Source organism: Macrotis lagotis, chromosome X (assembly GCF_037893015.1).
Source record: "Macrotis lagotis isolate mMagLag1 chromosome X, bilby.v1.9.chrom.fasta, whole genome shotgun sequence".
NCBI lineage: Eukaryota > Metazoa > Chordata > Mammalia > Peramelemorphia > Peramelidae > Macrotis > Macrotis lagotis.
In genome coordinates this window covers 563,588,080-563,603,570 of record NC_133666.1, presented here as the reverse complement: position 1 = coordinate 563,603,570, position 15,491 = coordinate 563,588,080, and the positions used below count along the sequence as shown (strand labels likewise).

The 15,491-nt window shown below is 32.8% G+C and overlaps 1 protein-coding gene across 7 annotated transcripts in view; it reads right to left on the bottom strand.

Annotated features, from left to right (window-relative positions):
* Positions 1-15,491, bottom strand: part of OXR1 (oxidation resistance 1) — a 567,726-nt gene that overhangs the window by 62,140 nt on the left and 490,095 nt on the right. For 6 of the 7 annotated variants that reach the window (XM_074201035.1, XM_074201036.1, XM_074201037.1 and 3 more), the window contains 5 exons: positions 14,524-14,606; positions 9,841-9,948; positions 9,114-9,227; positions 4,410-4,562; positions 2,014-2,198 (listed from right to left, as the gene is read on the bottom strand). In XM_074201035.1, coding sequence (XP_074057136.1) covers positions 2,014-2,198; positions 4,410-4,562; positions 9,114-9,227; positions 9,841-9,948; positions 14,524-14,606 — 643 coding nt within the window. Of the gene's footprint in view, positions 1-2,013; positions 2,199-4,409; positions 4,563-9,113; positions 9,228-9,840; positions 9,949-14,523; positions 14,607-14,707; positions 15,307-15,491 lie in introns of those variants that run through there. The other variant, XM_074201041.1, reaches the window with a different exon arrangement.

The following is a 15,491-nucleotide window of genomic DNA, read 5'->3' as shown; positions in this document are numbered from 1 at the left end:
AAATTGCTTTCTGTAGGGGGTGGGGGGAAGGAAGTAAGATTGGGGGAAAAATTGTAAAACTTAAAATAAATAAAATCTTTAATTTAAAAAAAAGAGGGGGTGGCTAGGTGTTGCAGTGAATAGAACACCAGCCTTGGAATCAGGAGTACCTGGGTTCAAATCCAACCACAGACATTTAATAATTACCTAGCCATGTGGCCTTGGGCAAGCCACTTAACCCCATGGCCTTGAAAAAAATCTAAAAAATAATAATAAATAAATTAAAGAAAGAAAGAAACAAACAAACCAGGAGGGATGGGAATTCAGAGAAGCCTGGAAGGATTTGCATGAACTGATGCTGAACAACATGAGCATAACCAGAAGTACACTGTATACCCTTAACAGCAACATGGGGGTGATGATCAACCTTAATGGACTTGCTCATTCCACCAGTGCAACAATCAGGGACAATTTTAGGTTATCTGTGATGGAGAATACCATCTGTATCCAGAGAAAGAATTGTGGATTTTGAACAAATTACCTCAATTTAGGGGGGGAAAAAATCCCTTATCTTATTATGTAATTTTGCTATCTCATATTTTTTCCTTAAGGATATGATTTCTTTCTCAACACATTAAATTTAGATCAATGTATGCATGGAAACAATGTAAAAATTAACAGACTGCCTTCTGTGGAGGGTGGGGGAAAGAAGTTGAGATTAGGGGGAAAATTGTAACATTCCAAAATAAATAAATAGTTAACTGAAAAGATTTCACTTGTTAATTTCAAAGATAAGACTCAAAATTGTATATAGTTCAGTGGAAATAAAGACAAGGGTGGAGGAAATGCTCTGAGCTTTGTTGGCTGCTTATGCTACAATATTTTGTATGAACCATATATCAAAACTGAAAAATATTAAGAATCTCAGCTTTGATGAAAGCAATTTAAACTTTGGTGTTGAGCTCCAGAATATTTATATCCTCAAAAATAGAATGTTTAGGGAAGAAATTTTTGACCAAAAATACAGAATTCTAATGGTGGTTATTTACTTCTTCACTTTTTAATGTGACCACACTATTTTCAAGATTTTAGGTAATGGTGCAAGTATAGACAAAGTAAATATTCTTTTATTTTTAAATTTTATTTATTTATTTTTGGTTAGGCAATTGGGTTAAGTGGCTTGCCCAAGGCCACACAGCATTGAATGTCTGAGGCTGGATTTGAACTCAGGTACTCCTGCCTCCAGGGCTGGTGCTCTATCCACTACACATCACCTAGTGGCCCCCATAGTGAATATTCTTTAAACGAAATGGAGGTTCTAAAAATTCAAGGGTTTGAATTATTATTTTGGCTTATTTGATTGCAACTTTAAATTGGTTTTATTTTGGCTTTGTTTATTTGAAAGTCAATCTCATTAGTCATGCCCTACTAGTTCTAAACTTAGGCATCGTACCCAGCTACAAAGAAATCCATTCTCTTAAACTTTCTACATAGCCAAGATGAATTCAGTTTTGACCATGCCCTTCTCTCCTCCCTTCATTTCCCCAAATTTTGAACCTTTCCTTTTTTAATTCTTCTAATCTCTCATTTCTCCCTGATCTGTTTTTACCTTTTCCCCCTTTCTTTGATACATTATATCTTTCCTCATTCTCCCAATTTCTCTATTATTTTAGTCAGGCACAGAACTTCCATAAATTTACCTTGGCTCATATTCACACCCAATGTGTTCTACCAGTGTACACAAAAATACTTATTCTGTGACTAACCAAATTTTAATTATAAAATATCTTGGCAGTGTGTTACAGAATAAAAAGTTGAACATCAAACACTGATGTTTGGTACAGTCACTTTGTAATATTTTTATTTATGATTGCATAAGCAAAAAGTAATTAAAAGTAACCCATCTATAACAGACAAAAAAAATCTAAGAGCTAAATTGAAAATCAAGTGCAAAAAAACAATAAAAACAGCACTTAAAATAATCATTTCTCAGGATGAAATAAAACTACAAAAATACAGAAATAGCAATCTTACGTGGGTAAGGATTCCTTTATTTTGCTATCCAGAATTTCCTTGTACATAGCAGCTGACATCACCTCTTCCATTGGACACATGATGCCATACTCCTCACAGCCATTCTCTTGGACCAATGGGTCAGTTTTATGTGGATCAAACATTATGTTATTTGGCGTTACTAGCAGTACACCACTGACTGTACCCTAAAGGGAAAAAAAATGTTAAAGTTAAAATTATCAATATTACTTTAGAAATTTTCACTATTAGTCTCCTTATTTTGAATTACTACAGAACACATAGGAGATATGTTTTTTAGTATTTTTAACCATTGTTAAATAGAAATCTTTAATTTTTCCTGAGAAAATATTTTCTTTGGGAACAAAAAAAAGCAAAAATGGTAACTATTTCATTCACCTCAAAAAATAAACTCAAGAAATCAAATGTGCATTTTCAAATACCTTCTGTGATAATTTAATGAAAAACAAGATGATTTCTGGATAAAATAAGGAATATATTTAATATCATTAAGTTCAGTAATGATGCCTTACTTTTTTTTGAAATCTTCAGTGCCAAAACAATGTCTTACATGTACAATATGACTGATTTGAGCTGTGGATCAAGAACACTTTATGGTAATGTCTTAAATTGACATTAATTTTAGTATAGATACATCAGAAACAAGGTGAAAGTGCACAGGTAAAATCACTTTACCTTGCATAGTTTATTTATCCCAGTATTATACAGTTACATTTTCTAGGCAGGTATGTTATCAAGTTTTAGATATATCCTGATATATAATACTAAAAGAGAGTAAAGACTATAGATAGCTAGATCCAACATGTAAGATGCCTTCATCAACAAAATGTTTTTTTATTTTTATTTTTTTTAGGTTTTTGCAAGGCAATGGGGTTAAGTGGCTTGCCCAAGGCCACACAGCTAGGTAATTATTAAGTGTCTGAGACAGGATTTGAACCCAGTTACTCCTGACTCCAGGGCCGATGCTTTATCCACTACACCACCTAGCCACCCCTAGCAAAATGTTTTTGAAAAGAGAGGAAAAAGGGTATTCATGTATATGAATGACATGTTATGAATAACAAATGTTCTGTCGAAGATTCAAATTAACAGTATTTTTTCATTCATGTATGAAAAATACAAGTAAAAACAACTGAACTTCAAAATTATTACCAAGCAAAATTTTAAATGATGAGTACTTTAAGAGAAAACAAATTTAAAATACAATTCAATGTTTTTGTCAGTAATCTTTAATTTTGTGACTTCTAGTCCTTTCATTTCTTTTGTTAACATTAAAAAATACACACATAAGCTAATATTTTGGTACTTTGATTTAGTGCCAAAAATATACATACATGCATAAAATTATACACATACACACCACACAAACTATGTCACCTGGTTTAACATTTTCTAATACAGATTTAAGACAGGAAACACACCCTTTTAAAAAATTCTGAGAATAAATATTTAGGAAAAGGTTTTTTTTTTGTTTCAAGCGAAATAATGAAAATCTGCATTTTCAAAGTAATTGAAAAAAATTTCCAAAGTACCATCCATGATTGCCTCCCAGAGTACCTACAAAAGATAAATTGCAACTCATTTAGAGCTTTAGAATATAAGTTAATCTATTTTTTTTCTTTATGCCCCGAGTAAGTGATTTTACTCTGAATTTTAGACAAAACAGATCTTATAATTCAAATTACAGACCACCTGAATGGATAACAGTATACAAAATAAACTGTATAACCATTTTCCTAAAATTTATGCCAAAATTTTGTTATATTTTCATAGTACATATCAACTTAAGTCATGTCAGAGTGCTAGTGAAAGAATGATTAAAGAGATAATTCACAAAGTAGATATTTGCTATGTGAGCATAAAATGTAGTAAATAAAAATTTAAAGTCTTCATTAACTTGTATGGGCTAAAAACATGTAGTTTGAGTTATATTAAACTGACCTATTAGTGTTAGTCTACCTTCCGTATCTTAGTAATAGTATCTTAAAAATAATCTTAATAATCACTTAATAATGTTTATTTTCTATAGTGACTAGGGCAAAATTTGACATCAAATTAATTCTCCATAAGCCTGTTATATAGTAGATGTTGCTTCTGTATTGAAGTTCATACATATAATATCACATCCACGTTGTCTCTCCATTAAATTGTAAAGAAATGGTAGAAAAAGATAGAAAAGATCATGCTTATATAAGCTACTACTCAATTGCATCTTACCTTTGAGTACTCAAATGATGCAATATCGATAATAAAGAATTCCACAAAGCTATAGGCAACTTCATACTAAACAACTGTATTTATCTATCTTAATAAATGAGTTACAATATGGTAGTTTACCAATATTCCCTATAAGAATTTAAATAAAAGGCATTTAATACCTTGCCACTGGTAATGTACTTGCAATTAATTTTAAGAAATTTTTCAGTAAATGCTTCTTCTTCCTCAGAAGTAGAAGATACAACTCTTGCAGAGCGAACACAAGTAAAGGCAGAAGAGGGAGCTGACTCTTTATGGTGAACTCCATCTGTATCCTACAAAAGAGAAAAAAATGCTGAGGACCACAGGGTAAAAACATGGATAATACATGATCAATTAGTTTTTCAACAGAAACATTAAATTTAGTAATAGCAGCTGCATTTTAAGGTTTGCAAAGCAATTTATAAATATTATCTCATTTTATCATGTTAATCACTCTAGGTGGTAGGTACTATTACTATTCGCATTTTCCAACTGAGCAAACTGTAGTAGATAGAGGTTAAGTTACTTGCTCAGAAATAGGATTTGAATTCTAGGTCCAGAAGCCTATCTAACAGGAATAAATATGAAGACAAACACTTCCAAAATTCGGATGGAAATGAAACATTAGAAAGAATTTCAGCTGAAAATGATGTAGGGTTCACTGGTCGTCTGATTCAATGAATAAAAAACATAACTTTTTTTTTGGAGGAGGGGTATCAGAATGCAATTTCACTGGCATACAGAACTTCTGGGGAGTAAACTCTATCACTGTAAGTTGACAACTACACTGCACTTTATAATATTAGAGTTGCTGAGGACCACCAAGAAGTGGTAATTTTTTTCAGGGTCACATGGCCAGCATACATTCCAGACTCTGAGGCCATTTTTCTACCTATTACATTACATCACTTTTCCTGTATTTGCTTTCAAATAAAGCAGGTGTAACTTAATGATAGAGAAATATGACCATTTAGGACATGGGAAGTGTGGCAGCAATATGACTGTCAAATATCTAGAACCACCACATTTTAGGAAGGACAGTGATAAGATGGAGAATATCTTAAGGGTAATCAAATTAGTAAAGGGACTTGAAGTCGTTCCATATACGGAATTGTTTAACTAGCTAGGCATATTTAGTCAAGAGAATATGAGATATATAACTGGGCTATGATAGCTGTCTTCTTCACATAGGATTTTCAGGTGGTATAAAAATTTGACTTGTTCTCTTTATACCTCAGAGGGTAGAACTAGTTGCCACAAGTGGCAATTATAAATTCAAACCTTGCTAATAAATACCTACAAACTGAAAAACCTTTTAAGGCAGCTAATACATTTTGTTTTTCCAGATATCTTAAAAGAAAGGCTAGTAACCATGTCAGTTATCTTGTAGTGTAGATCCTTTTCCAACTATGTTCTTGACGACATGGATAAATTCCTTCCAACTATGAAAATCTCTAACTTTGCTTAATAATAAACAAGTAACTTCCTCTAATATGTATACCATTTTTCTTTATTCCACTAAGTGTGAGTCTTCAAAGTTCTCTGTGACCCTACTTGTTTTTTGTTTTATTTTGTTTTTAGATTTTTGCAAGGCAAATGGGCTTAAGTGGCTTGCCCAAGGCCATACAGCTAGGTAATTATTAAGTATCTGAGACCGAATTTGAACCCAGGTACTCCTGACTCTAGGGCCAGTGCTTTATCCACTGCACCACCTAGCCGCCCCCCCTAACTTGTCTTTTTAAAACAAAGATCCTGGAGTAGTTTACCAATTTTTTCACCTCATCTATTAGATGAGGAAATTAAGGTAGACAAGATTAAGTGAAATGCCTAGGACCACGCAGTTAGCTAGATTTGAACTAAAAAATGAGTTTTCTTGACTCTAATTTGCCCTCTAGCTGTCCCTATAAATGAAGTATTTTAATGTAAGTTATAAGTTACTAGGGGCAGCTAGATGGTGCAGTACATAGAGCACAGCTTGTAGAGTGAGCAGGATTTGAGTTCAAATCCAATCTCAGATACCTGATACTTACTAGTTATGTGACATTGGACAAAGTCACTTAATCCCACTGCCTTTTGAAAACAAACAAAAAAAGTTACTGATAGCTTATTCTCTCATGAGTCTTATAAATTCTCACATACAAAGCTATATAAAATTATGGTCAAGACTGTATAAAATATACTTAAATTAGTAATTCTGTTTTTTTACTTTGAAGTGTTTGATATTTTTTCCATCTTTCTCATTTTTCATTCTTACACTGATGCTTATCATACCTAGTCATTTTCAAAGGTTTGAGCATATAGTTTGTGTACAGATTGTTTTGTACTATTATATATATTTGCCCAATTGTAAATAGCCTTATTTAAATTACTTTTTATTTTTGTTATTTCCTTGGAATATATTTCCAACTTCCCCTACAGCAGTTCTTTTTTATTTGATCATGGTATAGAAAGAAACAATGTTTCTTAAAAATTATACAGGTTAACAAGATCAAAAGAAATGTAGTAAACTGGGAAAAAATCTTTACAACTAATGTTTCTGACAAAGAACTCATTTCTAAAATATACAGAGAATTGAGTCATTTTTTTAAAAAAAAAAAAGCCATTCCCCAGTTGACAAAAGATCAAAGGATATGCAAAGGCAATTTACAGATGAGGAGATCAAAGTAATCCACAGTCATATGAAAAATTGCTCTAAATCATTAATTTTTAGAGAAATGCAAATTAAAACTTCTCTGAGGTACCACCTCATACCTCTCAGACTGGTCAATATGACCAGAAAGGATAACATCACTGTTGGAAGGGTTGTGGGAAATCTGGGACACTATTACATTGTTGGTGGATCTGTGAACTCATTCAGCCTTTCTGGAGAGAAATTTGGAACTACACCCAAAGGTCAACAAAAACGTGCATAAACGTGCATACTCTTTGATCCAGCAATACCACTACCTGGGTCTATACCCTGAAGAGATGATGAAAAAAGGATAAAATCATAACTTGTTCAAAAATATTCATAGCAGCCCTGTTTGTGGTGGCAAAGAATTGGAAATCAAGTAAATGTCCTTCAACTGGGGAATGGCTTAGCAAACTGTGGTATATGTATGTCATGGAACACTATTGTTCTATTAGAAACCAGGAGGGATGGGAATTCAGGAAAGCCTGGAGGGATTTGCATGAACTGATGCTGAGCGAGATGAGCAGAACCAGAAAAACATTGTACACCCTAAAAGCAATATGGAGGTGATGATCAACCTTGATGGACATGCTCATTCCATCAGTGCAACAATCTGGGTCAATTTTGGGCTATCTGCAATGGAGAATACCATCTGGATCCAGAGAAAGAATTGTGCTCTACACATAACCTCATTTCTTTCTTTCCAACACACTCTTCAATCAATTTTTTAAATCACCTTTCAATTATAACTATTCTAAGGTTCAATTATCTCTTAATTATTGCCCTTGATAATAAATAAAATTAGTTATAAAAATCTGCAATTTTTTTCCATTTTAAATTGTTTTGTAGTACTCCTCTTCAGCTTACACTTATATGTGTTTTTAATTCCCATTCCTCAGGATGACTTTTATTAGCTAAGTTTCTTGACTTCTTTTTCCTTTGTTCTTTCTTTCATTGCTTTATGAAGGAAAAAACTTCATTCTCTTCTACTATGCTTTTTTCTCAAAATTCTAGAAACAAGTTAAATATCTGATCATATGTCAATAAGCTTGACAAGTCAAATATTTGGTGACTTAGGTCCTGCTTCTTATGATAGCTTCTTATGATTTATATTGATTCTAAATTTTTATATAAAATTATGAGATCAAAATAATAGACATGTGCACATTATATACATCTGAACCCAGAAATTTAACTGAAAGGGTCAGTCTGCTCCCAGAACACTAACAATCTAGGTTTAAAATTAATTTAGTGCATTTTTTTTTAATTTAGTGCATTTTTAGAAGCCATTTCCATAGAATATGATGATAAGTTTTTTGGGGAAAGCATCTGAATGAGCAGAACTCTGTTCAGCACTTGTTATATATTGAGCACTAGGCTAGGTTAAAAGACTCTTTAGAGGTTCTAGAACAAGGGTTTTCACATTTTTCAATCAATCAGAAGCACTGTGTCTAATATAAATGCCAGGCACTGGGGATACAATCATAAAAATCAAAGTTTATTTCTTCAAGGATCTTATATTTTATCAGGAGGAAATATGATGTCTAATAGAGACTATAGACAAACTAAAGGCAAGCGTAGGAGGAGGTCTGAGACGATGACCAGATTTAGATCTAGTAAACGGAAAATAATTGCAAACTCAGGAAAGAGAAATTTCAGTTGAGTTGTACAAAGACAATATACATATATGTGTGTGTGTGTGTGTGTGTGTACACACACACACACACACACACACACACACATATATTCATTTATTTATTTTTAGGTTTTTGCAAGGGAAATGGGGTTAAGTGGCTTGCCCAAGGCCACACAGCTAGGTAACTATTAAGTGTCTGAGACCGGATTTGAACCCAGGTACTCCTGACTCCAAGGCCGGTGCTTTATCCACTGTGCCACCTAGCCACCCCAAAGACAATATTTTTAACCCAGGATCTCCAATTCTTTTTTCAAAAGAGAGGCATACTTGGGGCAGCTAGGTGGTGTAATGGATAAAGCACCGGCCCTGGAGTCAGGAGTACCTGGGTTCAAATCCGATCTCAGACACTTAATAGTTACCTAGCTGTGTGGCCTTGGGCAAGCCACTTAACCCCATTGCCTTGCAAAAACCTAAAAAAAAGAGAGAGAGAGAGAGAGAGAGAGAGAGAGAGAGAGAGAGAGAGAGAGGCATACTTACTGTTGGTTTATCAAATTCAGGTTCTGATGAAGTTGGTGACAAAGGGCTTATAGGGCTAAGAGACGGGGAGCTCTCAACACTAGAAACATATTCAGGATCAGGAACATATAAAACCTTCAACAAAAAAGTTCATAGAAATATTAATAAGACTAGAATATTAAAATTCTGCCCCTTCTCCAAACTATCATGCACATTCATCAATTTCTCTAATTTCAGCATTAAAATAAAACATCATTTGATAGTTGCCAAATCAAAATTAAGTAAATCTTAGTGACTATAATAAATTCTGGAAAAAAGGATAGTTATCTGTAAATTAGTTGTGGCAAACAGGATACTGCTACTGAATCCTTAAAAGAAAATTTACAAGGAATCTGAGATGTTAATGAATGAATAAATAGAAGAATATCAATTAAACCTTTTTTAAAAAATGGTCAATATAAGCATAAGATATCCTCAAGTTTCCTATATTTCATTGTCTTCCATGGAACCCTTTCTATACATAGAAATCAAATAACTTAAATTTAAGTAGATATGACTGAAAAAATATGTAAAAAATGTTATATGACTTATGAGACTGTTACATAATTATGCATAGTAATAATGGTATATTCCTGTAATAGACAAATAAAAATTTTCTAACAAATGACAAATCATTTTAATGACTCACCATTAAATCTTGTTTTATACTTTAAGTTTTCTAAGTAGAAAGGCAAAAAACAAATACTACCTGTCCAGTAACGACTGCTCGGGAAAACAGCTTATTTAACTGAACCAGTTCATTGGGTGTGGTATCAAATTTCAGGGCGATGCTATTCAAAGAATCCCTTGATTCAACCTGTTTCAAACAGAAATAAGTGCTTTGAATCTAATGAAAAGCAAAATCTGGGTAACAGAGCTCAAAGATGAAATGACACCTTACCTTATTTAAGGAGAGAACTTCAATTTTATATTTTATTATCACAGTCCTAAAGGAACCCAAGTAAAAGTAAATCCCCTAATAAGGTTTCCTTATGAACACAATCTCAGGATCACAAGGATTGTATAAAGCAAATGAATAAAAAAAAAATGGAGTCAGAAAAGCTGGATTTATGTTAATTTAGAAATCAGGACTTAACTATCTCTGTGACTAAGCAGATAACGTAACCTGATTAAGGTTTTCTGCTTAGTTTTCTCTATTAGAGCATTAATACAAGAGAATGGAGAATATAATTAACCTCTTTGAAATCATGGATCTTATTATAGCCTTTTATATCCCCTGCACTGTGTACAACACCGTGCACTTTAATAAATGTTCAATTATTAATAATAGGACTTGGGATGAAGAGTAGCTGTAGATAAAAGTGAGGGAAATAGAAGATTAGGGTTACACTCATAAGGGCTAACAATGCCAAGTGAAGGAGAGGGAAGAACTGAAACTAATTCCTTCTGTAACCAAGATCAAAAGAAATGTAAATTGGGAAACAATTTTTGCAACTAGTATTTCTGACAAAGGACTCATTTCTAAAATATACAGAGAACTGAGCAAATTTTCAAAAAAACAAGCCATTCCCCAATTGACAAATGGTCAAAGGATATGCAAAGGCAATTTACATCTGAGGAAATCAAAGAAATGCAGTCATATGAAAAATTGCTACAAATCATTACTTATTAGAGAAATGCAAATTAAAAGATCTCTGAGATACCACCTCACACCTCTCAGACTGGCCAGTATGACCAGAAAGAACAATGATCAATGTTGGAAGGGATGCAGGGAAATCGGGTACACTAATGCATCGCTGGTGGAGCTGTGAACTCATCCAACCTATCTGGAGCTCAATTTGGGATTATGCCCAAAGGGCAAGAAAAATGTGTATACCCTTTGACCCAGCAATACCACTACTGGGTCTATACCCTGAAGAGATTATGAAAAAAGGGTAAAATATTTACAGCAACCCTGTTTGTGGTGGCAAAAAAATAGAAATTAAGTGAATGTCCTTCAATTGGGGAATGGCTTAACAAACTGTGGTATATGTATGTCATGGAACACTAATATTCTATTAGAAACCAGGAGGGATGGGAATTCAGGGAAGCCTGAAAAGATCTGCATGAACTTATGCTGAGTGAGATGAGCAGAACCAGAAAAACATTGTACACTATAACAGCAACATGGGGGTGATGATCAACCTTGATGGACTTGCTCATTCCATCAGTGCAACAAGCAGGAACAATTTTGGACTATCCGCAATCCAGAGAAAGCATTATGGACTTTGAACAAAGATCAAAGACTATTATCATCAAATTAGAAGGGAAAAAACCCAAGTTATGTTATTATGTAATTTTACTATCTCATACTTTATTTTTCTTCCTTAAGGATATGATTTCTCTCTCATCACATTCAACTGCAATCAATATATAACATGGAACCAGTGTAAAGACTAACAGAATGCTTTTGGTGGGGTGTGGGGGGAAGGAAGCTAGAATGGGGGAAAAATTGTAAAACTCAAAATAAATAAAATCTTTCTTAAAAAGGAAAAGGGGCAGCTAGGTGGTTCAGTGGATAGAGCACCAGCCCTGGAGTCAGGAGTACCTGAGTTCAAATCTGACCTCAGACACTTAATAATTATCTAGCTGTGTGACCCTGGGCAAGCCACTTAACCCCATTTGCCTTGCAAAAACCTAAAAAAAAATGAAAAGAAAAGAAACTAACTCCATGCTAGAAGCCAAGGTAAATAAAAGGATGCTAATATTACAGACAGGAAATCAGAAAGAAATGCTGATGAAGGAAGGAGACAGGAAGAGAAGATAAGGACCTCCTTGTTTTTGAAATATATCGAGTATATGTTGTTAATATGTCTAGGAAGTACATGCAAATTTAGTGCTGAGTCGGGAGTAAGGATGCTTATTTGAACCTCATACACAGTGATGTTGGAGTCCACATAGGTGATGATGATAGAATACAAACTTCTATTTCCATTCACACTACAACAATGATAATGATGGACAAGTGAATAAGCAAATACTATGTAAGTAATCTCAAAGTTACCTTTGTTTTACTTGGGGATCAAATTTTACAGAACTAATAAATTCATTTGAGTTTTCAGATAAGATTAAAGAAATATATTTTTAAAAGGGTAAAACAACAGAAGTTTTTATAAATAAACTGATGAAAACCAATATATCTGATGAAACCAATGCTATCAAGGTCTATATTATAATTTTCCAGAGGTCATAGAGAAAAACTTTAAAAATAAATTTGTTATCTCACATAGTAATTTCCTCCCAAGTTTCTAGATTACTTTTAATACTAGATATAAATTATTTATATTTGATACTTTGTAAATACAATACAAAGTAAAAATCAACAATACATTTTTCTGGATCTGCTTATTTACATGGATTAATATTACATACTAATGCACTGTACTTAATTGGCTCTTTCAATTTATCACAGATCATGCAGTAAAGAAAAAGAACATGGAGGAATTACTGTGTTTATAAAATATCTTACGAATTTGACAATATAACATTAAGACATATTAAAACATTTTCTTCTAACAAGGTTCTTTTTGTTTTTTAGTTCAACAAATATTAAATACTTCATATGTGCAAGGCATTGTGTTAGGTTCTGAGAATTTACAAAAAGCAAATGGGTCCCTGATCTCTTGAGTTCATATATAATTACAGAGATTGTCAAATAGATCTTTGATTTCATCTATTTAATGGTTCACTCCAACACTATAAATCTCATTAAGCATGCCTATCCTATGCAACCCTTTTCTTTGTTCCAGAAATTCAACACACAAGGAAAACTCCACCTGCTGGAAGAGTTTTACTAGATTTATCTTGAAAGAATACCAGTAGGTTGTTCTAGTCAGCCACATCATCTATCTCATTCCTGCCCTGTGAACACTTCATCTTCTTTTCCTCTCATATAATTCCTCCTTCTCCTCCTCTTTCTCTTCTATTCTGCATTACTTTCCACAACCACTCTACTCTCCCTTAAAATTAGTGGAAATTTCAGGCTAAAGAAATTTCCTATCATACAATTCCATCATGTCTTTTATTCCTCTTCTTTAAGTTTTACGTAGTAGCTTGCTTTTACTATTATGTAATCTCTACTGCTCTCAGATTTTGTTATTCAGAGGCAATTGTGCTGCATGTTGTGTTGCCATGTAGCAATACTGACAGAATACTAGCATACAGAAGATGGGTCTTTGCTTTCATGGGAAGCTTGGGCTAGTAAAACTGCAGTTTTCTGAAAGCATTACAGCCTATTCAACTCTGGGCTCAAGTCACTGTTCACTTGGTCTGTCCCAGATATACAACATTTTGATAAACAAGCTCTATAAAGTGTCCGTGCAAAATGCATGCTTAAATTTAGGCAATAGACATTCTTCATTCATTTGGTCTTTTCTATGTGGGTGGAATATTTTCACTATATATTAATCTAAAAATGTAACTAAAAACGACAGGTCAAAAATGATCAATTACAAATTTAAATAGCTGTATATTAATAGGTTTAAAAGAATGATTCTCTTTTAAATAAATTTTACAACTTTTCTCCTTTAAACTATGCAGCTTAAAAAGATTTTATCATTTAAAGATTTTATAATCGATTTTATGAGGTTGTGTTTTTTAAAACATGTCTCTTCATAAATGACTTTTAAATACATCCCTTAAAATGTTTTCATGTTATATAGAAAAGTTTAAATGCAGCTGTATTGCTCTTTAAAGTTTTATATCACTGACTTAAAATAAATTAATGTAATCTAAACATGCAATAGGTATAGCCAATCATATAAAAAGTAGCATATCACAAAGGAAAGAAATGTCTCATGTCAATATCCCATAGTAATCAGAAATGGGAAAAGCTAACTTAAGGGAGATTTGAAGGACATTTAAAGGACAAAACAGTCAAGGAAAAGGATCCATTTTTTGGAAAAACTGCTGTACAAACTTAGCTATAAATAAATTAAAATGAGCAAAAAAAATGTCAGAGGGCAATTTACAAAAATTAATTAAAAACATTACCTTAAATTTCCTTTTTATAGTTAACTGCCATGATCAGAGCTAAAAATTCAGGTGATGAATAGATTTCTAATATAAATTTCGATATAAAACAAGTCAACTTGTTTTAATAATTTTCATGAAAAGAAGCATATATGCTCAATATTATAGCCACTAAAAAATTTGAAATACTTTGTATATTTCTATCACATTTAATAAAAACTCTTGTCAGAGGAAAAAATACCCTATAATTTAAAATAATATTAAGTATTTGATTCCTATGGAATTGTTTATAGAAGTGATATACAGATTTAAGAATTCAAAATAATTAACATTTTTCATATATCTTATATTATCTAAAGAGAATCCTCCAAATCACCATAACCCAAAGTTAAATCAGCATTTAAACAAATAGGTAACTCACGGTATATTCAATAGTCCCTTTAGGCTTCTGAAATGACATTCGTCTTCCATCCTTCTTGTCTAGGCTCTTCTTTTGACCAGTGTCTGAAAAAAAATTGAAGCAAAGAATAAGTTAAATTCATTTTCCTCTCAGAATAGTTACAAAATGCTAAATACATAACTCCTTGAGCAGATATCTAATTCACCAGTTTGCTTGCTCCTTGTGGTATTCAGCTCTTAAAGACAGCCATCTGTGGAAATCAGAAATTCTTTTCCCTTCTTGCTTTAAGGTGTTGATCATTATGAACCACAGAGGCAGCTAGGATCAATTAACCACCCAAATACCTACCAAGAAAAGAAATTAAATCTAAAATTACTGACTTTCTCTTTCAATAATTTTTACCTTGATGTCTATTTAGAGAGTCAATGTTTCTAATTGTTTCTGTACCATGTAGCATATGCTTCAGTGCTTTTTAATAGCAGGCAATTTCTTTATTTCTTCAGGTGAAGATTTAATTAAAGATACAACTCCCATTATAGGCTAATTTTTAAAGAATTAAATTATTCTCTGGACACGACAAGGTAAAATACCATGTGCAAACTTCATCATGAAAACATATCTTCATTTTGATTCTGCTAAAAATGCTTTTTTTAGTTGATGACTATCTTGAAATTCAGGTTTGGAATCCCAATGGTTTAGAACCCTACATAGCTGTTTCAGCATAAATTTCAATGATTATGTATTATGTTATTGTACATTTCAGTAGTTTTTAATAGTAACCGATACTTCTCAAGTATTTACAATTTCATTATTTTCACTATTTTAGCAATAACACATTAAGCCTTATTCCTCTCTTTTGGGGGGGGGGGCAAGGCAAAAGAGTAAAGTGACTTGCCCAAGGTCACACAGCTATTAAGTTTCAAATGTCTCAGGCTGTATTTGAACTCAGGTTCTCCTGACTCCTTTGTTCTTCTACTCTTAATGACCAC